Here is a 24,307-nt window from a genome sequence, read left to right as displayed (position 1 = left end):
ATTACAAATTATCACACATTCTCTAGGGACTTTTAATAATGTTATTTCCATGTGTAAAGTCAGTCAATGCTAAGATATTCTAGGGAATAAAGCTGTCATGTCAACGCTCTTGGTTTTTTGCCCCAGTAGCTGAAGGGACACAGTATGGTGGTAAAGTTGAACACAGTGAATATAGAAAGAAAACAAAAGAACGGTCAAAAACCCCCAAATTTAGATTAAGGCATTATGAAAACTGAAGGAAAAAGAAAATATATATAAAAGGAGGAGGTATACAGCAAGACAAACTTGAAAGAAGCAGCACTGGACCATCTGCATTTCTCCAGTTTAACTACCTGGAACTGCTGGGATTGCCTAGGCACAGCAGGTCACTAAGGGGATGCATGAAAAGCACAGAGATATTAGAAGATCTTACTTTCTCACTAAAGCTGCTACAGATAGCACCCAACTTATCAAGTTTTTATTCAGGTGCACCTTACACGTACAAAAGCACTTAATTAGATAAAAATGCATCAGATTTTAAAGCTTGAGCCACCACCCACAATTCAAACTTAGACAAGCAATTACTTATTATAAAAACTATAGAAGATGCATACAATACTAAAGCCAGTCCTAGACTAGGTAGTTACTACACAGCTGTCAGTGTGAGCTGAAAGATTTATTAGTAACCCAGCCAAGGAATGCGTTCCACCTAAGGGATCTATCGGCAATCTTGTGCCACATGGCTCCCACTCTTTCACCATCAGTGAAAGAATTCAAAGAGATGCATATTATGAGTTCGATAAGACACAGTTGTGTGCATGCACACATGTCATTTATCTTAAACTTTCTAGATTTATATTTGCTGGCAAGATAAATACAAGTTCCTTTGCTTTTTTTAAAAACATCTTAATTTACTCGTACAGAAAGAGCAACTTAAACTGTTAAAAGAATTCAACTCACCTGCTGCAAGGAAGAATCCTGTGAGAAGCCAGTTTCTTTAAAGTCGATTTCATCATCGCTGGAGGAGTGGATGTGGCAGGTAGTGACCTACACAAAGAAAGGTGGTCACTTGCACAGCCTGTGACAGACACTCAGGTACACTCGCACCATCTGGCTGAATCTTTAGTTGTGTATCAAAACAAGAAACTGAACTATTGATTTTTACCAACTGTAATAACACATAAAACAGACCCTGAAATATCTCCATGGCATTATCACATACATGAAATTAAAGATTCTGACTACTTCAAAATGACTATTTAACATAAAAAAGCCAGTCTTACAGCTGACAGTTATCTAAAACTAAACGAGACAAAACCTGAACCTTGTCTTCGGAGTTGATGCCACAGTAGCCACTGTTTTAAACAACAGTAATGAAAGAAAATATTTTTTTTGATGATATGACATAACTAGCGGGAATAGTTTGTTTGGTGACACTGCTACTTAAGCAACATGTTCTTAGAAGTACTCATTTTCAATCAGAACAGCACTCCAAAACTAGTTTTAGGCTGGGACAGCAATTAACTGAAGTAACACTAGCAGCAGCTGACCTTTAAGACACACTCTATGAGGGAGAACTAGTAAAAAGCAAATCTACAGAAGACAAAGTTTATACTGCAGTTTATACTGCACTATAATAAACTGCATTATTTTTCACACTCCTAGAATTTCATGCTACAGATTCTCAAGTGATGTCAGGTGGCTCACGGATTCTTCTTATTTTTTTTTTAAATACAAGTCTATTCGGAGGGAGTACTGAAACACATACAAAGCTTCATATGAGACAAGCCTGTATACTTCAAGGCACTTCTATGGCATTCCATACCATGACATGAGCTGCCCTAGATACTGCCACCCTCATGTGGAACATTTTGAGAGGACAAAAGTTAATACACCTATCCCTTCTACAATTGCAACTTGCTGTGGAAAAAAGACACTCAAACCCAAGTAAGAAGCTGTTTATTTAGTATTAGTTACTACTAATGAACAAGTTCATCTCCAGTAAAAATCTTGCCCTTACTACTGTAAAAGAAACAAGCTCAGGACTCTTGGCTAGACAGTACTTTCTCCTCAAAAATCTCCCTTTGGCACTCAAGAGGACATAAGAGCTTAGATCATAGAATGCTAAGGGTTAGAATGGACCTTAGAGATCATTTGGTCCCAACTTCCCTCACAGGTTATTTATTGAAGAATAAATATGAAAAGAAACTAACATTACTCCACTCTAATAAATAAATGATAGAATGATGTCAGGGAAAGGAGTGGGAATGTTCACTTGCAAAGTGCAGCACATAACAATTAGAGCTCCTCACTGTTCAGCCCAGTCACTTTCTAACACTAACACAGCACCAGCACTTCCCACAAATAATTCATTCTTACGTGTGACTTTTTTTGCCTCATTTCCTGGTAACACTGAGAAGGATTTCCTTAAATGAAAGGAACTACATGGTAATTCTTAAGGTAAACATGAACAGTTTGTCCTGGAGACTGTTACTTTTAGGCTTGGGTAGGTATATTTTCCTCACCTAGTCTTTAGGTATACCTCAGAAACTTTCAGTACCATGAGTAATACTGGAAGGATGCCACAGAGACACATGGAAAGTTACACAAAGTCTCTAGTAGAAACCTAGTATTACAAGCTTTATATCGTTCCTTATTGTACCAGCATCATTAATGCACCTTGTCTAAATTGAAAATCAACATTTACTCTATATTTGTTTAATCTTCAGCTAGGTAAGTGTAAGTAGGAAAGCCTAGGGAAATACTGCTACCTTCTACCAGAAGGACAATTAGCACTGAAAAAACAAAAGTAAACTTCCACTTCCTGTAAATTCTGTCAAGTGTTTTGGAGAAACTCTGAGACAGTTCTGCATGCTCACTTCTAAGTCTGCAATTACTGTTGTTACAGAAAATGTAACAAGAACTTGTCTGAAAGACAGTAAAACCTAAAGAGGGAGAAAGGGAGTAAAACTGATAAAGTGTTGATAGACTTACAATATAACAACTGAAAAAGAACAGTTTCATGACTGCAGAAGCAGCTCATTATACATGAACCCCAGAAGACATACCTTGCTCCATTACAGTAAAATAGCTGTCGCTAATCACCAAGTAACTGAAACACTGAGTACTCACAAGATCAGTTATTTCCACAGCATTCACACAGCCAACTCAGTGACATATTTTTTAGTTAACCTTACAGTATAAGGGTGTGTCAGAGCATTGTAAATTCAGCAAGTTGACTGAAGATCAAGTTTAACAGTAAATCATAGTTCTTTCATTCAGGTCAGGAATCAGTGTCTGATATATTTTGCTCAATGTCTTGCTTAGCACAGAAAAACCCTGAACCAAGTAAAGAAGTCTACTCATCTACTCAACAACAAGTATAAGACTAATTCATAGAAAATTAAGAAATGTGTGCTAAAGATCTTGCTCTAGGGACATTGAAAAATCTGCACTTTACATCAAGTGTATGATTTGTCAGATATAAACACTAGTTCTGCTAAGTTCCTGTTTGAACTTGAAAAGGATATTTTCATCAACTTGCAGAAGAGCTTGAACACTCAGACATACCAACTTGTCCAGGTTTATTTGCCTATGGACAAATCCATAGAGACCAAATCACAGATCGAAAGTACGGGGGACAGTAGGGAACAGTATGACTGGGAAGAAATACTGTGAAACTGTGCTTTCAGGATACACTAAAACAATAACCATACTTAAACCTCACTCAGCCAAACAATAAGCTGAGTTTTCTATGAGATCTGTCTTTTTATATCTCCTACACTTTGTACTGTCCATTACTGACTATCTTTGAACTAAATGCTAATCTCCTAGGTTCATGGGAATCAATCACACAAGCAGAAACAAAGCCTGACTTCAGAAATTCCAAAACCAAGTTTTCCAGATGGCATTTCAGACAAAAGAAATTGTTTTAATGCTTTGTATTTCTATTATACTGAAAATTGTGGAGTTTGGAGATAAGTTTTCAATTAAGTTTTACTGTTGTTACACCAAGTACATCTAAGCAAATGATTACATATCTAAAGAGCTCATTACTGTTATTTATTGTAAGTCAGCCTAAAATTCTTCCTCTTCACATAATCCTTCTCTTGGTCTTGACCAAGCAGTTTCCAACCAGAGGAAAAATAACATTAATCTACAAGCAGTATGCACTTCTTTGCATTCACAGGATCAAGAAAAATTGCTTTATGTACATCATTTGGTCCTGTCCACAAGTGGCACAGTTTCAGATGAATTTTCTATTGCTTCTACTGAGACCTGTTAGCATTATGCTCCAGTTACTATATTGAAATAGCAAATACAACAAACTATTCGTTTTATAGCCCAATTAATTTAGGACCAGCACAAGTTAATTAATGAAGGCACATGGAATGCACTGCATTCCTGGAGAAGTCAGGTATATTAAAATTCAAGAATTGATCTGTTGACATTGGAAACAGCCTCTGCTTATTAAAGTCTCCAAGTGACTACTCTTAAACTGTATGTTTAACATGATTACACAAAACCTCTTGGTACTTCTACTTAAGTTTAGCACTTTTCTAAAAGTGTAATCATTAAAGCTGCATGCAGAAGGAACGTGGCAGGTGCACAGGAGTATGCAAAGCTATGTGACTTAAGCAAGGTCAGTAACACATGCAGTAGAACACAGGTAGTATATTCCCATTAAACTTACATAGGGTCATTTACATCCTGTAGATAAAGCAATTAACACTAGCTCCTACACTTTTAGTTTGTACTCTTCAAGCAGACAGGAGCTTTCAAGGACACTAACTTGAAGCTGTAAAGAAGTCCTCATTCTTGGAGATTGTCAGGGATTACCTATTACAAAGTGAACTTCTGCATTATTCCCATACAAAATATTAATGATATGGCTTTAGTTGAAAAGTATACTAAAGAATTATCAGTTCCATAGCTCAGCAACTAGATAGATTTCTCATAAGTACATAGTATTTTGGAAGACTGACCATGCTGTTGACAAAAAGAAACCAGAGCCCAAGTAAAGTAGCAGCAATTTTCCTACTTTATCCATCACTACTTACCAGGTCCACTGTATTCCTCTTGTTAGTTTCTCCTAAAGAGCTTGTGCAGAATGTCTCCCATCGCTCTCTGACATCTTCTGGAAGCTCTAGCACAGGAAACAAAAAAACCCAAACCACTTTGATACTATCAACAAGGAAGCAACACTTAATTTTCAAATGTTTTCTTCCACTCTACCGAAAATACTGGTAAGAACAGATACATCCTCCTAAATCCATAAAGATTACTCCACCTAGCAAACAAGTCCAAATTAAGCAGGTCAGCATCTCTTTGCATCTATTTCAGGCAGCTTTGATACCATTTGAAAAAAAAAAATACTTAAGCATATGCTTCAGGACAGCTGGTTTTAAATTGAATGTTTCAGAAGTAATCAATCTTTTCTTATTTTATCCTTTTAATTTAAGTTTGATTAATTTCCTCAGCACTTGATAATGAAAGCTATGAAAACAAATGTAAGACCATTAATCAATACCTTTAATGAGCTGCTGGACTAGTGTACTGTTTGGCCCCTTATCTGTACTATGCACAATGCAGTTTGCTATCCTTGTCAGGTGACCCATGTAGCCGTGCCGTCTTCCTCCTTCAGCCCTGCAAGAGACAAAAGGAATTCAACTGCCCACACTCAGAGCAACTGTGCTGCTATATTCTGTTATAAAACACTCTACCAGAGTCAAGATGCCACATATGACTAATAGCATAGGTGTTCTTAAGCTAAAGAGTTGGATTTTAAAACCAAAGGTTCACAAAAATACTCAAGAATTTAAGGTATCAACTGGTGTCACTACCCTGAGCCAGTTTAGGATACTTAACAAGCACGTAAAGTACCAAGAAGGAAATGCAAATACTTCAATATTTGTGTGTGTATGTAGAAAGAAAAATGTACAGTATTATCAAAATAATGACCAAATTAGCAACAGATCCACAGTTTTTAGGAAATTTCTGTTGCTGAGAGCATTTTGCAAAACCACAGTACACCAAACATTCCCTCAGAGCTTTGAGCCCATGATCAAAAGGGAAAAGAATTCTTATGTGTGCTTTAGTATTTCAGAGCTTCTTAACATTACATTGAGCATATCAATTTAAGTTAGGACCATTGCTATCCTGAAATTTAGGAATGACATTTACATGTTTACCAAAGATAAAATTACAAAGCTATTTGAATATTTACGACAGAACTGCTTTGCAGAAACAGGAATTACCAGATGTTAGAACAGTGCTCTGAATACCTATTATCAGAAGACATTAGGGAGAGCATGTCTCCTACAGTTACTTAAAGTCACACTGCTTTTTTTTCTACCCTCCTCTTCAGCATCCTTATTTCCAGGTCAGTTACATTAGCCATATATTTACTGATTCACATAAGATAGGAACAGGAATGTTTGGGGAAGTGGAACTGTCTCAAATAACACACTAGCAAACCTGCAGCACTATCCTAGTTAGCTAATTCAGTATGTTGACAAGTCAGAACTAACATCTACTGTTCAGTATCTCCTGAGCCAAACGTATGAGCCTTCAGAGAACTGTTTTACCACCTCAGGTGATGACTTGAGATTTTTTCACCTGCTATAAAAAGTGTTTCAGATAACATTAGCTACTTGAAACTTATATCCTTTTCAATGCATACTTTTAGAAGGTATTCCATTGCTGAGGACTTGGCTTTTACTACTTAGGCATCTGAATGCTGCCCAGTCTGTCACATCATAAATAATTCTCAATTGCTTACTCGGGAAAAGTATTTCCTGTCCTCTCAAAACTTACAATATGTTTCTGCACTTGAACATGGGTAAACTTTAAAGATCATAGCAATATCTTATACATGGCAAGAATGACAACTATTGCATTCTCAGATGGTCAGACAGAAAAGTATTAGAATGCTACAAAAAGTATGAGAGAAAGCTTTAATTCAAATACAAACATCTAAGTCATTTCAGAACTGGTCAGATCACTTCTGAATTGGTTATACCTTCATTTCATAATTCAATTCTTATGTAGACAATTGCAGGGAATGAGAAAACTAATTACTCACTGTTTCTTCTCATTCATCTCCCATGCTTCAAGTATTCTTTCTATTAATTGGCACTTAAGGAAGAGCTGTCAAAAAAGCAAAATATGCTTAGTAGCAGTAAAATGGAACACTATTACACATTTACAGTTGATACTAAAGTCCAAAAGACAACTAAATTTATACTTCCATTAGAGGATTTAAAGTTCAGAAGCAACAGTCAGACCGCAGACAGAAACCTAAAAGCTAAACCCATAGTATTTCTACTCCTCTCTGTAAGTGCTGAGTTGTAGTAGCACAAAGCAATTGAAATAACTATTTTAATTCTTAAAAATAGGAGGAACTTCAAGGAAAATAAACAGTTGCAGCTCTGCGCATGTGCTCACTTTGGGGCAGCAAAAAATCTACTCTATGGCAGTTTCAGGTTTGACACCCTGAACTGATATTTTAAGTAAAAACAGAAAGATATTCTTGTTTGCTCTATACATAAAATAAAAAAGGGGTATATTTATATAAAAGTAACTGCTACAATAGCCTGGAAACAGGAAAATTCAAGAGATTCACAAAAAACACAACTCACATGTTTCAATAAGAGATTGTCCCCAGTGGAATCCTGATCTGTAATTGTGCCATTGTCCGTGCTTTCAAGAGGACTTGCAAGAATCAATGCAATACAGATTTCTACTTGAGTGTGCAGAAAGTTATTCCATGTATACTTAAAAAACATGTCCTGAAAAACAAATTCACCAAGGTTTATAAAAATCAAGATCTTTTCATTAAACATAACCGATTGTCTCACCCCACCAAATCATATGAAATGACTACACTGGAAAAAATTCTTTAGGTCCAACACTAAGTATTATTACGCAAGAAAAAATGTTACCTACAAAAACACTAATTCTTGTGCTTGCCATTATCTAAAACCAAGGGATACTATCCTAGATCAGAACAAGAACTCAGTTGTAATGGGATTTATTGCAGGTGTCACCAGTAATGCACTTTCAGACTACAAAGACTGGGACAAATGATGCGCCACACTTACACTGCTTCTGCTAGCTGCAGGCCAAAAAATCCCAGAGTCAGAAGGGTTGTTTATGACCTTAGGAGTCCTTGACAGATTTCTCTTTCTTGAGTTCACTTAACCTTCCTAGCACCTACAGTACCTTTTTATAAATGTGCTCCTCACTTGCATGAGATTCCTTACAAGATACTATCTATTTTGAACCCATCACCTACTAATTTTATTCTTATATTACAGAAAGCTACCTCAGATAATCTAGATGCAGTTTAAGATTAACAAGGCACAAGACAAACACTGAGGTTGAGACACAATAAGCAGCGTTCATTTAGTCATGTTCCTGCTTCTCCCCATTTTTTCTTTTAAACATGGGAAAGATTTTTTCCAAGCTTTATGCTTAGTTATTTTAGACTACTTACTAAAAAGCTCAAATGATTTTTGTCACTGGTAAAGGGAAATGAGTTATGGAAACATATGCAATGATTGGAACAGCATTAAACAATTTTAGTCTCATTCAAAGTACAGCTAAAGGTCTTCAATCTTCTTTCAGTCCTCCTAAATTAATGACATCCTCCCATAACTTTTCCTAACGGGCAGGTCTGCACAGTAAAACGTGCATTGTTTCAGGTAACAGCATGAAGCACCGAGGTTTATGTGGCTACAATTCCTTTTTTCATTATGTAAAATCTGCAACAGAAAAGTGAGTTTGAACCTCGTTGAATTTAGTTTACAAAATAATCTAATTATAAAAACATACAAGTATTCATAGCATGTATGTTCCCTTAGACAATGGACCCAGGAAAAACTTCGGCTACAATGAAATTAGCTATTTATACGTAAGTTAGCACCTGCCTGCAAACCCAACTGTGAAAAAAATCTGAGATGAAAACATTTCACTCATACTGTATTAATCAGTTGCAGGAAAAAGGGATTTTGGACTAAAACGATTTGGGGTAGAGACAGTATTTACACCTTAAGTTTGCAACTGCCTACTTAAAGTTTACATGCTGTTCAGAAACTAGTTTAAGTTCTACATGATTTGCTAGTTACTTTTCAATCAATACAAACACTTGAATTTCTTGGGTGAACCTAAACACAAAGAATACACCTGCTATAGTGGAAGCATAAGGTAGGAAGTACTCAAAGTACATCAGCAAAGAGCAGCGAGTTAACTGAGTTCATTGTGCTTTGAGGTTTGAAGGTGTACAAGCTTCCTTTATAGGACAGTGCTGAGATACCATCTGGTGGGCCATAAATTAAGTGAGGAAAAGGGGTTCTGAGGGAACAACTTAGATAAAGAATGAAAACAGCAGTGAAGCCTTGAACGTGGCTGAAAACTTGAGAACATACAAGTGAAAATAAGCTTATGAAGAAAACCACTTCAGGTATTTATAAAGGTGTTACAAACAAGAACCATTTAAGTGATCATAGAAGAACACTGACTTCAGATAGATTAATTTAACAGTAAAATCCAATCTTAAAAGTTCTTAAACCAAGCAATAGTAATCACAATACAAACATGCTGAAAAGTTAGGTTGGAAGATTTTCTGCAGTGACAGAAAAGTCAGACAAGATCCTAATAGCAATCTATAGAAATAAAGAAGACAGCATTAAGTTCTTACCAGTATTACTCCTATGCTGTTAAGTTCTATAAGCTCCTGATTCACACTGCTTGTATTCGTCTGCAAAAGGCTAGATATTAATCTAATCACATTTAAACGCGTGTTTCCCACAGGTGGATCCAGTACACCCCAGGTTGTCTTCATGACACTTTTCTGGAAAAGAAACAAGATAACATACATAAAACCCATTAAAATATTTAAAAAAAAAAATCAGCTCATCATTACTACAAACAATTGACGAAGTAGTGCTTAAAAATAAGTACAAGTAGTCCTTGAACAACTGTCTTACCTTCACACTGCAAAAAAATAGTTTTAATTCCAAACACTATCGCTTATTTTAATTCCAAAGACAGGAAGCACTAAAACCAGCCACATGAAAACAATGACTTTGTAAAAGTTATTGTTAACTACACACAGGATCTCAAAGGAGATGAAGTCTTCTCAACCCTGAATTAGGAGCTGGTTCCTAAGAAATGATTCCCACTAGTTGATCCCGCTATAGTCTACATTGCTGCAATATACACAAAACAGCTAGGTGGACAGTCTATAAATTTATCATAATGCCTCAGCAACCCTAACTTCATATACTTGAAAACAATTTCATTAAGCAACCAGCATCTCTGGTGTCTTACTCTAATTTTAGCTGGTTAACAAACCAGAAGTGTGGTCACAGTGCCAGCCAGTAGGAAGAATCAGCAGCAAATGTGAAATGAACAGGGGAATTCATAATGAAAATGTCTCCCTATCCTAAGACATAAACACATTTTGACAAGGAGACCAGTACTGCCTACTGTAACCCTAGATGTCATAGCATTGCCTCACTAGCATCAGAAAATGCCACCCTTGCATCAGAAAATGATGACTGACATCCTCTTAGCTCATTTTGTCCATTTCTCAAACCAGGCAAATATCTAAGGATGCTCATTTAACTAGGGTTCAAAATGAGCAACTTTACCAGCTGATTTATTCAAATGCTAAGTAAGTCCAACAATCAGAAATTGTTCAAGTACCTTATGTGACCCTGCTTTTACATAATATAGACCGGTACGTTGCCATGTTGTTGCACTAAGTATAAGATAGTTTCTTTGCATTTTATTACCTCTTTTGCATTCATAAACTGTTTTCATCTTTAACACTACCTTGACTCCCTATCAGGTATTTTCATACACCTCTGGTCTTCACGTGCACTTTGGTCCACAGGTCCCTCTTTGTTAAAAACTGGGGCACCCAGTTCAGGGTGCCATGCTCCAGCTGAAATTCTGCCGTGAAAATGTGAGTGAAAAATACCAATGGATCATAGGTATACTCCCTATTTACACACTTTTTATCTTTTTCAAGATCAAGACATAAATAAAGTTGCTTAAATCAGTTAAAAAGCCCAAGGAATTTAACATGCCTAGGACACACAGATGTGTCATGGAGCTGGTCTACTTGGGTTCTGAGAAAGACCAGAGAATTGTGCAGGTCTAATGTCGACCATGGCAAAATCCTAAACAACTGAAGCATCCATAGTCTGTGTTTCCTCTCGAGATAGGATTTCCAAACAGAAAACTGGACCCAACTTGAGAATATACATATATATATATATGTGTGTGTGTGTGTGTGTGTGTGTGTGTGTATAGCAAATCTCTTCTGATTGCTTTCAGAAAGAATTAATTCTTCAAGACTACTCTGCTAATTAAACAACATTTATGCTGGAAAAGCAGATCAATTAGCATAATATGTTACTGTTCATTATTCTTATTTGTCTGAGCCAAGGCTCACAATAGGCTAGGAAGTAGCCTGAGCACCTGCCTGAAAGCTGTCAGACTAAGCTTTGTTTTTTATTATAATCTGCCTAAAACACAAGCATATAGTGACAGTCTTGCTTTAATTAATTTGGTAACACAAAGTTTCACTTACTTTTGGAGGCTCAAGTAGGAGCTCATGGAAGGATGAAAGTCGCGCTTTTATGGCTTCTAAAACACTTTTGTTGACAGAGTATGTGGAATTGCTCATGCCTGGAGGACAGATCTCTATATGGCCTTCAAACCTAAAACACACAAGTAGGATCTGATAACTAATATCAAAACAAGTTGTAAAACATCTTTGAAGTATGTAAAAGTATGTAAAAGGATGTGAAAAGAGTGAAGAGGTAAACAATGCCAAAACAATGCCTCACGTATATAAATTAAGTGTGAGGTAATGGCTGAACAAGATTTTCCCAAACACTAGCCTTAGTATTTTTAGGTTTATTGGTTTGAAATCTCAAAAATAGTTTTGAGATTAAAAATTACAGTTCTATTTGCTCTTCTGAGGCAGATGAATAGCTTCATTTGTCTATCCCAAACATAAGTTGCATGTACCAGAGAGATCTGTTCAGCAGTTTCTCCAAATGAAGTTGTAACAACATGACAAATAACTTTTTAAGAAGTCAATACTCACTCACTGCACTATACAGAATTACTCTATTCCTTGTATCCCGAAATAAACTGATGAAATGTAGTAAGTCTGATCTGTCAAGCGGCACTTAAACTAACTTTCAGAAAAAACTGTAGAAAGACTAGTCATATAGTTAAAGCATTGCAAAGCCAACCACAATCACTTGGTTTGTGTTTTTACTTTTGCATCTACAACAGACACAGAAATGGTTTGGTCACAAGTACATGGAAGATGCTTGCTACTGCAGGCATAATTCAAGTGAAAAAGTAACACTTACGTCTGTCGTCTTGTCTCAAGTAAGGTCAATAGTATTTGGATTGCACTGACTATTGCAGATTCATTTTTTTCTTTATGAAAAATATTAGACAGGAGCTGCTCTATGATTTCTTGTCTGAAAAGAAAAGCATTGGCATCAGGTAACACTACTTTCAGGATACAGCTGTTAGCAGAAGTAGCTACCATTTGCCCACATAAAATTAATATGGGGATAATAGCAAGAAAACCAGTAGCCATTCCAGGCTAGCAGGTATCACTAGGACAATCACTCCCATCCTCAGTGTCTCAATCATATTTTTTGATTCCTTCCACTGATCTAGTTTTTTGATCTGACCAAAAAAGAAAAGAAAAAAAAAAAAAAAAGGGAATTTTTCAGTCAGATCAAAAACCTGGTTCAGCTTGCCATAACAGCCACATAAACCTACAACAGCAAAAGGGAGAAGGGAGTACAGGAGAATCTTCTCTGGCAGAAACATACACTTAGATTAACTCAGAACAAGTAACAGAACAAAGTCAAAATCTTCCATGTTTAGTCTGCACAGTATCAAGCTGACCTCCACATGTGAGATCCCAAAAAATTGGGCAGCACAGAAAATATTTTAATAAGACAACTCCTTCCCCACACTACCACAAGGAAGTCTTCCAGATGGGGCTCTGCTTCCTTGCCCAGTTATTTCAAAGTACACAAACAGATGATGGGTAGACAAGAAAATTCACCTGAAAAGCAGCGCTTGCCATTTCTGAAGGTTTTCAAGTTCAAAAGTTAAAAACTTTTTTTTACAAAGTGAGAATAAAATCATAAATTCAAACCAACTTACTTCTCTAAACTTGCCAGCAGTGGATCTGGTTCTGAGCTGTTCTGTACTTGTAACATCTGGTCTCTGCTTAGACGAATAATTTCACAGAGTGACTGTGATGCATTTGAATGCCTCTGAAACAGAAAAACATCACTTTTCACTAGAAGAGTAACAAGGTGCTGGACTGCAATTCTTCAATTAAAAAAGGTGAAAGTTTCAACATTGACAAGAGTCCCTCCTACCCAAGAAACATTCAAGCAGTAGCTTTATGTCATAACTAAAGCTTAACAACACAAAAATAACCTTGAGACATGAGCCAAGAATCTACTTCCAGTATTAAGGTGGCAAAACATTAGAGTTGAATCTTCAAACACCAAGTATGCATAAGGCTTTGATACGGATCTCAAAAAGGGGGCAGGGAGGCAAATAAAACCACACACCCTCCCTCAAATGACCACACAGATACTGAAACCAGCTTACTGAAAAAAGCAAGCAGAAAACAGTAAAAGAAAAAGTTCTAACACCATGTTGTACAGCTGAACAGACAGACTCAGAGGAGTGTCAGACTAATACTTACATCTTCATCTTGAGATGGGTGTACAATTTCCACAAGCCGCTGGATAATTCTCTCCTCATTAAGCCACTGTAAAAGTGTTTGTGGATGTTAGAATTTTTTTCAAGTGAATGAATTCACAAAATTGAAAGTAGCCTTTTGACAGCTGCCCCAACTCATATTGCCAATACTTCTAAACACGGACTAACAATACTTCAGAAAAAAGGGAAAAAGTAAAATTAGTGTTTCTGAGCCACAGTAAAAAAGAAAGCCTTAGGTATAATTTTAGAATAAACTTTGATGTAAAAAACGTGTTCAGTAAGGTCCAAAACAATCTTAAAATTGCATCTGTTGGTTGTTAAGTTAGATATTAAAGACTGAGGAAGAGACCAGACATTTGGGTTCTAAGTTGCCCACAGCAGCACAGGGGTTTCACTGGAAAAGTACTGTCAGCTCAAAGCATACAAAAAAACCCCACAACCAAACAAAATCCCACACATCTAATTTCAGCACATTTAAGAAATAAACTTAGAAACACCAGCAGAAGATAAGCCATTTTACAGATCACAGGTCAGACAAAAATTCTGAGAATTTTACTTACGTTTAGCACTTCCTGCCGGGGCTGTGGAGGTTCTATGCAAGTCAGTAGCCTGAGCAACAAATCCATGATAGCAGAGGTCCCTATGTGCTTAATAATGAGGTCTACAAAATCATGCTTCCTCTTTAAAAAATCCACAATCTGGAAATTAAAAAGTAAGCTTATATTTGCTTCTCTGTATTTTATATGATAAATTACACCAACCACTTTTATTTTCTCTCTCCTACCAAACAGGCAAAAAAGATGAGAACTTCTGCCACTTAAAGCTTGCAGCACAAGGCAAGATAAAATAATACATGCATAGAGAGTAGCAAAACTGGCACAGGGCAAATCCATACTACATGCAGTATGTCCAGGGCCTGCTCTCAAGCCCAGCTTGCTGATCACAACCTACTTATAATTCAATGCAGAGTCAGTTTTTCTTTTTGATATGAATTACTCTCATCCCAGCTTAGTGAGCAAAGCTCAACACAGCAAAGCCTTAATATAATACAAAGACTATCTCAGGTTTGAAAGGCAAGCCATTGCAGCTGTTTGCAGTATTGGGCCACATGAATGGAGTAAAGCAGCATTTCTGAGCAAGGACTCCAAACATTTCTCACTTTGTTCTATAATAATTCTTCACACCAAGTCAAACCTACTCTCACTGATTCAAGTCATTTACCTTCACCTCTAACAGCAATTAATACAAATATCATCATACCATCACTGAGCTTAGCTAAGCCAAAAGGTAAGCACTCACACACTGATCGTATAAATAGCTCAGGCAAATCTGAATCAAATACATTTTACTCATCCAAGTGTACTTTTTAATCCTGTGCACAATAAGAAAGCATCTTCAGCTAGTCTGGAAGCTGAATGCTCTCTTTTGCCTCTGCTGCTATCCCTCAAACATGCAGTGTTAAAGCAGAACAGCACTTGTTAAATTGGGGAGTTTGTAAACAATTACCTGTTCTGGTTTTCTGCTTATCAGAATACTTAACACCTTGCTGAAGAAACTGGCCAGTAGAGGGTTTAGAGGAGATTCATTTAAGAGGAAGCTGTACAGTTTCAGGAGTAAGGATTCTTCTTCTCCCAGCCGATCGTTGATCTGTGAGACATCTGATGTAAGCAGCTCACACGATATGTTTGGGTATCTGGGGAAAAGACAAAAATTATCCATCACTCACTGTCATACTTCCAGCTCTGACTTCATAATCTAGTAAGGCTTCTGACCAAGTTTTCAAGCAGGGTGGGTCTGCAGCAGAGTCGCAAACTAATACAAGGTAACAAAACTGCACATTCAGCCCACAAGCTCTGTTTTCCTTCAAGAAACAGATAACTTTGCTCTTCAGTATCAACAGAACACCACTAAGCAAGTAGGGAAAGAAAAAAGCAAGCTTTTATTTTAAGATCTATTATAAACCCAGTTGTTTAAGTACTGATCTCTCATTTCAGAAGCCACTTTTTTTCAAAGAGAAAAAAGTTATCAAGGAGTTAAAGAAGACTGATAGTACTGGACCAACAGTCGGGAAGGAGAAGCGTTTCCCCCTTTCTAATATAACAGGGATTATATTAAAAAGGTCAAAAGGCATATCTTCAAAATTTTCTAATATACATGGCGATTATGTTGAAAGTCAGTAAACTGGTCAAAATCTGACAAAGTCTGCAAAACTAGTTAACACTGCTTCATGACAGTCAGAAGTACAGTTCAGAACATTGAGTAATTAAACTACAAAGCCATCAACACCAGTAATTTCCTGTATTTGACAGGACTATCACCCACTCACGCTAAGGGTCCTTTAGACAACATAGGCAGCTTAAGGTTTCTAAGTGAAAGATGCTTAAATTTCAGACTCTACTAGAAACACTTACAGGAGGTTTGGTTTACCAGAAATGGTGAAGTTCTGCAACTAAAAGTGTATCTTATTTCACATATTTTTTACACATCATTTTAAGAAAAAAAAGCAGCTTTCTGCATGGACAACATTAAAATAGGCCAGAGCAGTAGAAGTACTTTCACACAAATTGCCAGACTGACTTTTGAGTTTGAACGTTCTCAGCAAGCCAGCTGAAGTCATGGCCATACTCAGGAAAATATGAGCAATTAGACCTTAAGTAGACTCTTCCAAGGAGTACTACAGGTCTTCCAACAATCAGCTTCAAAATGTCTTACCAATCAATAAAACAAAGCTAATCACAGAACTATACTACCCAAAACGGGATTTTCATTCAACTATTTTATTAATCACAACTATAAGATCCTTCATGTGAGTCCTGGTTGGACTTTTTTTTGCATCTCCTTTGGACAGCAATTGGTTTGGACAACAAGCTTCCCTTTGAAAAATATGCAAATATTAGAATTATTTATTTAAAAAGTTCCATGAAGTCTCTTGAATACAAACTTAATCTAAAAGATAGCAGCATTGTACTACACACCAGCACACAGGGATTCAAAACACGCTATTAACTAAGTTAAGTTAGATCTCTTTCCACCCTCCAAATCTCTCCCATCCCAAAAGTTTTCCTACTTATATCGAATTTTTTCATCCATGTCTTGAGGTGGTTCTTCAATAATAAATGAAACTAAGTCTTCCAAACATTCTGACTTCAGCAGAAACTCTATAAGTTTGCGATTCTGAGCCTTGCACTCCTGCAGAACATCCTCTTCATCCATCAATTCCTTCAGTGTTACATCTTCTCTCTCTAGAAGTGTATCTATGTGCGATGACGAATGGAGATCAAATTTCCAAAACATGCTGGTCTGTATAAGAAGAACAGCAGTACATTAACAATAGCCATTATTCTAACATCCAAAGATAAAGTTAGGCATGGTTTTACTTACACAAAAGGAACATGCTAATTCATATTAAAGAAAAAATTATAACTTTGGCTTGCAATTTATAGAATTTGCTTTTCCCAGTCTTTGTTTTTAATCTATGATCTCAGATTCAGAACAACTTGCTCAGCAATTAATAGAGCTGGGAGAAGATAAAGTGGACAGTGCATAACTGCTCTACAGTATCACCCCCACCATTGAAAAAAACACCTACAAAGGAGTAAGCTACACTTTTAGGTAGCACGCATCAAAGTGCAGGAGCTAATTTCAACACTTATTCTCATTGTCCCTGTCTCCACAAACTTGACACAGGAGGAACAACAAAGGACAATAAAATGTGTTACACAAACATGTCAAAGGACAGTGGCCCCAACCACTGAAACATTTTAAGAAGCTGTTGACAGAGATGCATAAGGATGTGCAATTTAACCTTTTCCTACAAAATGCTTTGGCATCTCTGTGTTAATTCTGTTTCTCTAAGACACCTTGCAAACAGTTACTGCTGAGACAATTGTGCTATCAGAAGAGATTATATCAGTCTACAACATATCCAATAAATTCCTGCTTTCACCTCTCATTAAGCTCAATATAAGCATCTGTTTCATTCCCCTCAAGCCCCCAAAAGAGGGCTTTTACATGACACTTGACCTCTGACGCAGGATTAACTGGTCTTAGGTGAATACAGATTTTAAGTGGATTGAAGAGCTACTAGAAAGCAGTAAGAAAAAACTTTCCTGTCCTTACAATTGGAAGCAGCAATTAGCAAGACTTCCAGTATTCAGGCTTAATATTGAAAAGCTTGGTATATTCACCATGGAGAAGTTTTAATTGCTTTTAGGGTTTTCATTGTTGCTTTAACCACTACATACTGATCACATATTACCACCTTATTTCAGAAGTTGTAACACACACAACTGTCCCTAGATTACATCGCTTTCTGTTTAAAGATACAGGAGTCAAATAAAATCAACCAGGAAATGTAGAGAGATATTCAACTGCAGTCTCAGTACTTTTAATTATCTGAGATCTCATGCAAGTATTAAGCAGCTTAGAAGCAGAAAAAAAGTTTGTACTAGAAGTGTTAGTAAACTTACAAGAAGGGTTTAATACACCTGATCTCACAAATTAGCTTAAATCAAATTATACACTTGTTATGAAAAACATCAGCTTGTGGGTATTCAGGCTATACACAAACAAGTAAGCAAGTGAAAGTACTGCATTATTAAAGTCACAGGATATTTTTTCCTTGGGATTTTTAAGCCTCTAGAAAGTAGATCAAATCCCTCCCCTTGCCCCAATTAGTGAAAGTACCATCCTTGTAAGTAACCACTACCAACACTAATTTCAGATGTAAATACCTCTGTAGTGATTAACGCTCATTTCAGTAGTATTCAATGGATTTCTCAGTTACTTATTTAAGAGAAATTCAACAGTTGAAAATAGCAACAACAAAAAAAGAGGCATACTACTGCAAACATGTTACTGTGTTATTTCACAAACTGTCTCCCAGGAAAGCTCTTTTAGGGGGTGCTCCCTCAACATGTCAGGTGCCGGCCAGAGATTATTCCATCACTTCTCAACAGGAGCCCAGGTCCCTTGAAATAAGGAAAAATAAACAACATAAACTGTGCCAAAGGGAAATCCAGGAACCCTGAAGAGAATTTTTTTAGGCACTATCACTGGCAGTATTCTAGAATCAGCCTATCACAGTGTTGAATGGAAGTTTTAAAACCAAAACACATTATTGTTATTTTTCTTAGAGCCTACTGTTCTACCCTCCCCCCCAAAATCTACAAATTCTGAAATTCTGAATTATCATCATCCTTTTTCAAATTTCATTCCCATTAACAGAGCTAGAATTAGGCTTTCTGTCCACAAATCAAAAGTGTGCTCCTCCTAGAATTTCACTACTTGCAAATTTACAAAAAACTCCACAGGTCAAACGGGTTGTGTTACTCCCAGTGTTACTTCACTGTCAACGTGAGCAGAAAAACACATTTGGATTTAATGCAAGATACAAAAGACTACCAAATATGAGATATGCTCAAGAACAGATACTACAACAAGCAAAACAGTCCAGAATAATGTTAAAAACTCTCAAATGTGGAAAGAAAAAATGTGTTAAAGATGGTAAAGCTGTCTCATGCATTTGACTGTCTTTTGTAATTTCAGCTAGTTTTCCATAATCTCTGAAAGTTTCCAGTAAGCAAGACTGACATCCAGTTCATTACACAGTACTTACAAAAGTTTACATCAACTTGCTGATGCACAACTTATGAGAATTCAAGATCCTAAGTAACACCTAATATCCAGAAAAATATTGCTTTGTTTTCTTGGTTAATACTGAGAACAAATTCTTCTCTGAATGAATGCTGAACAACATTCCACGAGTAAACACTTGACTTATATCTGAAAGGAAAAAAGTAGTTCAACAAAGCAAAGAAAGCCTGTCAACTGCTGAGATACAAGTAACTGAAATTCTCACTTGTATTATTTGCTAAAGGGAAGAAATAAAGCTTAGAAACAATCCTTTCAGACCAAAAAATTGAATCGAAGTCTTCTGCCCACTACAAGGGAATAAACGACACCCTGTGTATTTTTAACAGTAACCAACCAGTCAGTGGTTCTTTCTAGAGGTGAAGTGCTCAAATGGCATCTCCACCAGAAACAGTTGGTAACAATTTTATCAGTAAGTTTCTCTGTAGCTTCAAGTGATAATAGCTGTTAAACACCTTTCCAGAATGTAGACATTCCTGTTTTCAAGCTACCAGACTAAGATGTGAATTCCACACTTAGTCAGAAAAGCATATGGTTTAATTTTGGACGTCTCCTATACTAAATCTTTTACAAAACAGATTAACAAGTCTTTAAGGCATCCAGAAGTCTTTTCAGTAAATAAGAAAACTAAAGTAAGCTGCTCATTTGAGTTAAACTAGTCCTATTTAGGTTAAACAAACATGAGAAACATGTGTTACAGTGAGTTACTTCTAACTTGGCACCTCATACTTCCACACTGGTAGCTGCAAGCAGACATGGGCATCTAGACCAGCTCAGAAGGAAAACCAGGAGGACCTCAGTAGCCAGCTGAAGGCTGTTTTACCAGACAACTATATATACATTAAAAGGCACATACACAGATCTTCTGGTAGGATCTTCACAGATTTTACTGCAATACCCAGGTTCATTTCTCAAGCAAGAGAAGCTTTGAGTGTCCCAGTGTCAAGCTGAAAATTTTGTAATATTGAGATTTTGTAATATTGTAATATTGAGAAATACTACTTACAGAGTTGTAACAAGAATTGTATTATAAAAAACCCAAACCTGTCATTTTTCTTTGAGTACCACCATATTTTCTCACTGTAGGGTTCAAGTGCACAGATGGGGGGGGGGAAATCAGTTACTTTTGCACAAACAAACCTTTCCATGACTGAAACACACCTTAAGTGATGTAGACTACTTCAGCAAAACAGGTTTTTACAAATCCTGTGTAGCAATTATCAAAAGACAACCTAGTTGTTGGATGCAAGAACCATCAAAGCAATCCTTGATGCCATCACAGGTTTTAAGACAGTCTTGCATTTCTTAATGATAAAAGCATTTCCAAAGCAAACAAGCCCTTGCCTCCTTAAAAACCAAGTAAGTAGGTAGGTTTGAGGAAGGGCAAAGTCACGGTGAAGATAATTTACCAACATTTTTCATGATAAAAGCATAAGAATTTATCTTTCAAGACCTTTAAACACATTAAGAGTTTTATTTTAAATGCCGAGCATGCCCTTCTGCCAGCTTCACATAACCTCAACTAGTTGCTCTCCAGGTCTACTTAGTTAGATTTCATTTTTGAGGGTTTTTTTTCCTTTCTCCAATCAATGGATCACAATAAGGACACTGTACTAGCACTTATGAAATGCTTATTTTGACACTGAAAGTGGATCATCTGTCCAAAACCAAACTAAGCATGAATGCACGTCTGAAAAATATTTAGAGCTAAAGAGAATTACCAGTGATCCAAAATGACAAAGACACACCAGTGGCTAATTTTTAAACTGCCTATTGCACCCAGCCAGAGCATCACCCTCTGTAAACTTGCTGTCTTCAACTGCCTGTCCTTTGCAGGCTGGAGCACAATTCCTCATAGCATTAAATAGCCCAGGAACTATTAAACAGGATCTGGAACTGAGAGCAAATAATGCAAAAAGAGAAGATAGCTGCATTCTAGCTTAAAGATCTGGACCAAAACAATTTTTTTCCATAAAGTAATTGTAATTTATAGCAAGACAGTTATGCTGTAATTGAATTTCCCACTTTTCCACTTTATGAATGCAAGAAAATCTTTCCTATATAGCAAAACACTTATACTGCTTCTTCTGCATTGAGTTCAAAGGAAAAATAAGGAATTCTTTATCTAATTTATCCTACCAAAATAGTATGGTTTTTAAGTAGTGTGAAGACTCTGCTCTTAACCATTCCTTAGTTTTATTTCTAAATATTTCAAATAATACAACAGAGTCTATACTTACCCAATAACCTATCTGAAATACATTTCTTTTCAATCAAAGAAGTGAGGTTTATTGAGTGTTATTAGCTAGAAAGATAAGGTGTTGGTCAAAGTCCATAGATTTAGTTACAGGACTTTACATTACACCCAGCAACTACAAAAGAATAAAGGCAGTTACATAGGAGAATTTTCATGCTACAGTCGCTACAATTCTTAAACAAAATGTAAGATCAATTTGATTTAGAATACAAGTCTCAAGTGAATGCAAAATAATATGTAGCTGTTTCTTCAGTGTCAGAACAGCCTGTTCATGTCACCAATGTGAGACACAGAAGAAATTAAATTTTGAGAAATACTCCATTACTTACATTATTTATTATAAGCTAGTGAAGTTTCAAAGAAACTTTGTGGAGAAAGGAGACAAGAAATGGTTTGAAATTATTAGGAATTAAATAGAACAGGAAATACAAACACTTCTACCTCAACAATTTAATACATATTTCTAATACCTCACAATTCCTAGTCCAAGGGCATAGCAAACTAGAAGAAATACCAAAAGGGAAACAAAACAAACAAACAATTCTTTCATGGAAGGTTAGGAGATCTTGTGCAGGCTGGCTGCACCTCTTGCTTCACTGTGGGATTTCTGGATGCTTCATCATCTCTCAGCCTGTTGGGCACAGGGGACTGCACAATAGGAGGTTATCAAGGACCCCTGATCCTCCTACAAAACTGCTGCCACTATCTCACCCAGAGGACCCCAGACATGGGATAAGAGCAGGCTGGAACTCAGGCACATGAGGGGAGGTAGAGGGAACCTCTGTGCCCAAGGGGCAGCAGCAGCAGGGAACAAGGGAGCAATCCCACAAAAAAGGGGCCCTAAATCCACCTAACCCTCCTCCACATTTTTGCACACTAGCTACACTTCTACCTACGTAAGAACAATAAATACACATTTGTGGATGACAAGTTGACCACAAGCCAGCAGTGTGCCCTTGTGGCCAGGAGGTGCATCTGGAGGAGTGTGGCCAGCAGGTCGAAGGAAGCGATTCTGCCCTGCTACTCAGTCCTAGAGAGGCCATATCTGGAGTGCTGTGTCCAGCTCTGGTCTCCACAGTTCAAGACAGATAAGGAGATACCAGAGAAGGTTCAATAGAGGTTCACAAAGATGATGAAGGGTCTGGAGAATCTCTCTTATGAGGAAAGACTGCGGGAGCGGGGTCTGTTTAGTCTGGAGAAGACTGAAAGGGGATCTCATCAATACATATAAATGTCTCGAAGTCAGGTGCCAAGAGGATGGTGCCACTCTTTTCAGTGGTGTCCAGTGACTGAACAAGGCATAACAGTCATAAATTAAAATGCAAGAAGTTCCACTTCAACGTGAGGAAGAACTTTGTTATGTTGAGCTGGCAGAGCACTGAACAGGCTGCCCAGGGAGGTCATGGAGTCTTCCTCTCTGGAAACATTCATGACCCACCTGGACACGTTCCTACGTCACCTACTCTAAGTGACCTTGCCTTGGCCAAGGGGGTAGACTAGATGATCTCCAGGGGTCCCTTCCAATCCTAACTAATCTGTAATCCTGTGACTTTTTGCTATATATACACACACACACATCATGTGCATACACACACATCCCCCTATTATGACCAAACAGCCCTATAATCAACAGCTTTGACATGCTGAAGTATGTAAGTCCAAACTAACATTTACTCAAAGACACCAAACCCCCAAAATTCAAGAGGTCGTAACTGTTCAGAAGTACAAAAATCAGCTGAAATCTACCGTCTGCAGTGAAATTGCAAGAGTAATTTTATACCAAGCAACAAGTATATCCTTGTCAATTCTTACACTATCTCAAACCACAGGTTAATAAGTGTTAATAAATACAAATCTTAATTATCTACATTAACTACAAATTAGTAGAGAAGATGAATCATTTTCTAGTAATTCCACATCAACTGCCAAACAATTACACATTTAAAATAGTCATCGGTCACAGAATTCAGTTAAGATTTTTCCTTTTCTGAATTCTCCCAATTAGCTTCAAAATGGTAATGAAGATATCTATGCACCAAGAAAAGCACACAGTTCCATAATAATATAAAAAGCAAGCTAAACAATGCCCAGCTAACCCGGAAGATACTTTTCCACTGAAACATGCAGTTTAGTACAAAAAATTCAATTGCAGAAGACAGTATTACTGTACTTCAGTATAATAACCTATAGTGCTAAACATCACTCATACCTAATATATGTCAGTTCATGAACACATTTGCTTTGAGAGTCTTCCAAAGAAGGCTGGGCAGCAGATATACTTCCTGGCACAAAAGCAAAACACTGTAAACCAAACAGAATATCCACAGCAGCGTGTCTAGCCAACCCTTGATTGTCATAGTGAGCCAAAGCAGGGTGGAGAAAGAAGACAGTGCAACAGCAGGATGGGTTAAAACACCAAGTCAGAACCAGTCAGCTAGAAAGTAGTCTGAAAAAAGCTGCAAGAAAAGGTAAGGAATGGCCACAAAGCCTGAACTGCAGAAGGAACTGCAGCTTAGAAGGCGGTAAATGTGAGCCTACAGAAATCAGGTGAGACTTCAGCGGACACCAGGGACACAAAAAAACTTGAAATTTAAGTGGTTTCTGTACGCTTAAGGATAAAGCCTTATAGAT

The 24,307-nt window shown here is 37.0% G+C and overlaps 1 protein-coding gene across 7 annotated transcripts in view; it reads right to left on the bottom strand.

Moving 5' to 3' along the window:
• PPP6R3 (protein phosphatase 6 regulatory subunit 3) overlaps positions 1 to 24,307 on the bottom strand; it is a 55,562-nt gene that overhangs the window by 16,978 nt on the left and 14,277 nt on the right. For 2 of the 7 annotated variants that reach the window (XM_032690107.1, XM_032690111.1), the window contains exons 1-14: positions 18,609 to 18,734; positions 16,835 to 17,067; positions 15,274 to 15,460; positions 14,328 to 14,465; positions 13,751 to 13,816; positions 13,195 to 13,307; positions 12,378 to 12,491; positions 11,582 to 11,711; positions 9,680 to 9,832; positions 7,620 to 7,769; positions 7,064 to 7,128; positions 5,510 to 5,625; positions 5,040 to 5,125; positions 940 to 1,026 (exon numbers count right to left, since the gene is read on the bottom strand). In XM_032690107.1, coding sequence (XP_032545998.1) covers positions 940 to 1,026; positions 5,040 to 5,125; positions 5,510 to 5,625; positions 7,064 to 7,128; positions 7,620 to 7,769; positions 9,680 to 9,832; positions 11,582 to 11,711; positions 12,378 to 12,491; positions 13,195 to 13,307; positions 13,751 to 13,816; positions 14,328 to 14,465; positions 15,274 to 15,460; positions 16,835 to 17,067; positions 18,609 to 18,620 — 1,650 coding nt within the window. In that variant the 5' untranslated portion in view covers positions 18,621 to 18,734. Of the gene's footprint in view, positions 1 to 939; positions 1,027 to 5,039; positions 5,126 to 5,509; positions 5,626 to 7,063; positions 7,129 to 7,619; positions 7,770 to 9,679; positions 9,833 to 11,581; positions 11,712 to 12,377; positions 12,492 to 13,194; positions 13,308 to 13,750; positions 13,817 to 14,327; positions 14,466 to 15,273; positions 15,461 to 16,834; positions 17,068 to 18,608; positions 18,738 to 24,307 lie in introns of those variants that run through there. The other 5 variants (XM_032690109.1, XM_032690108.1, XM_032690105.1 and 2 more) reach the window with 4 other exon arrangements.

This window comes from Chiroxiphia lanceolata, chromosome 6, assembly GCF_009829145.1.
Source record: "Chiroxiphia lanceolata isolate bChiLan1 chromosome 6, bChiLan1.pri, whole genome shotgun sequence".
NCBI classification, from domain to species: Eukaryota; Metazoa; Chordata; class Aves; order Passeriformes; family Pipridae; genus Chiroxiphia; species Chiroxiphia lanceolata.
The sequence above is the reverse complement of the archived record's forward strand: the minus strand, read 5'-3'. Positions and strand labels throughout refer to the sequence as shown.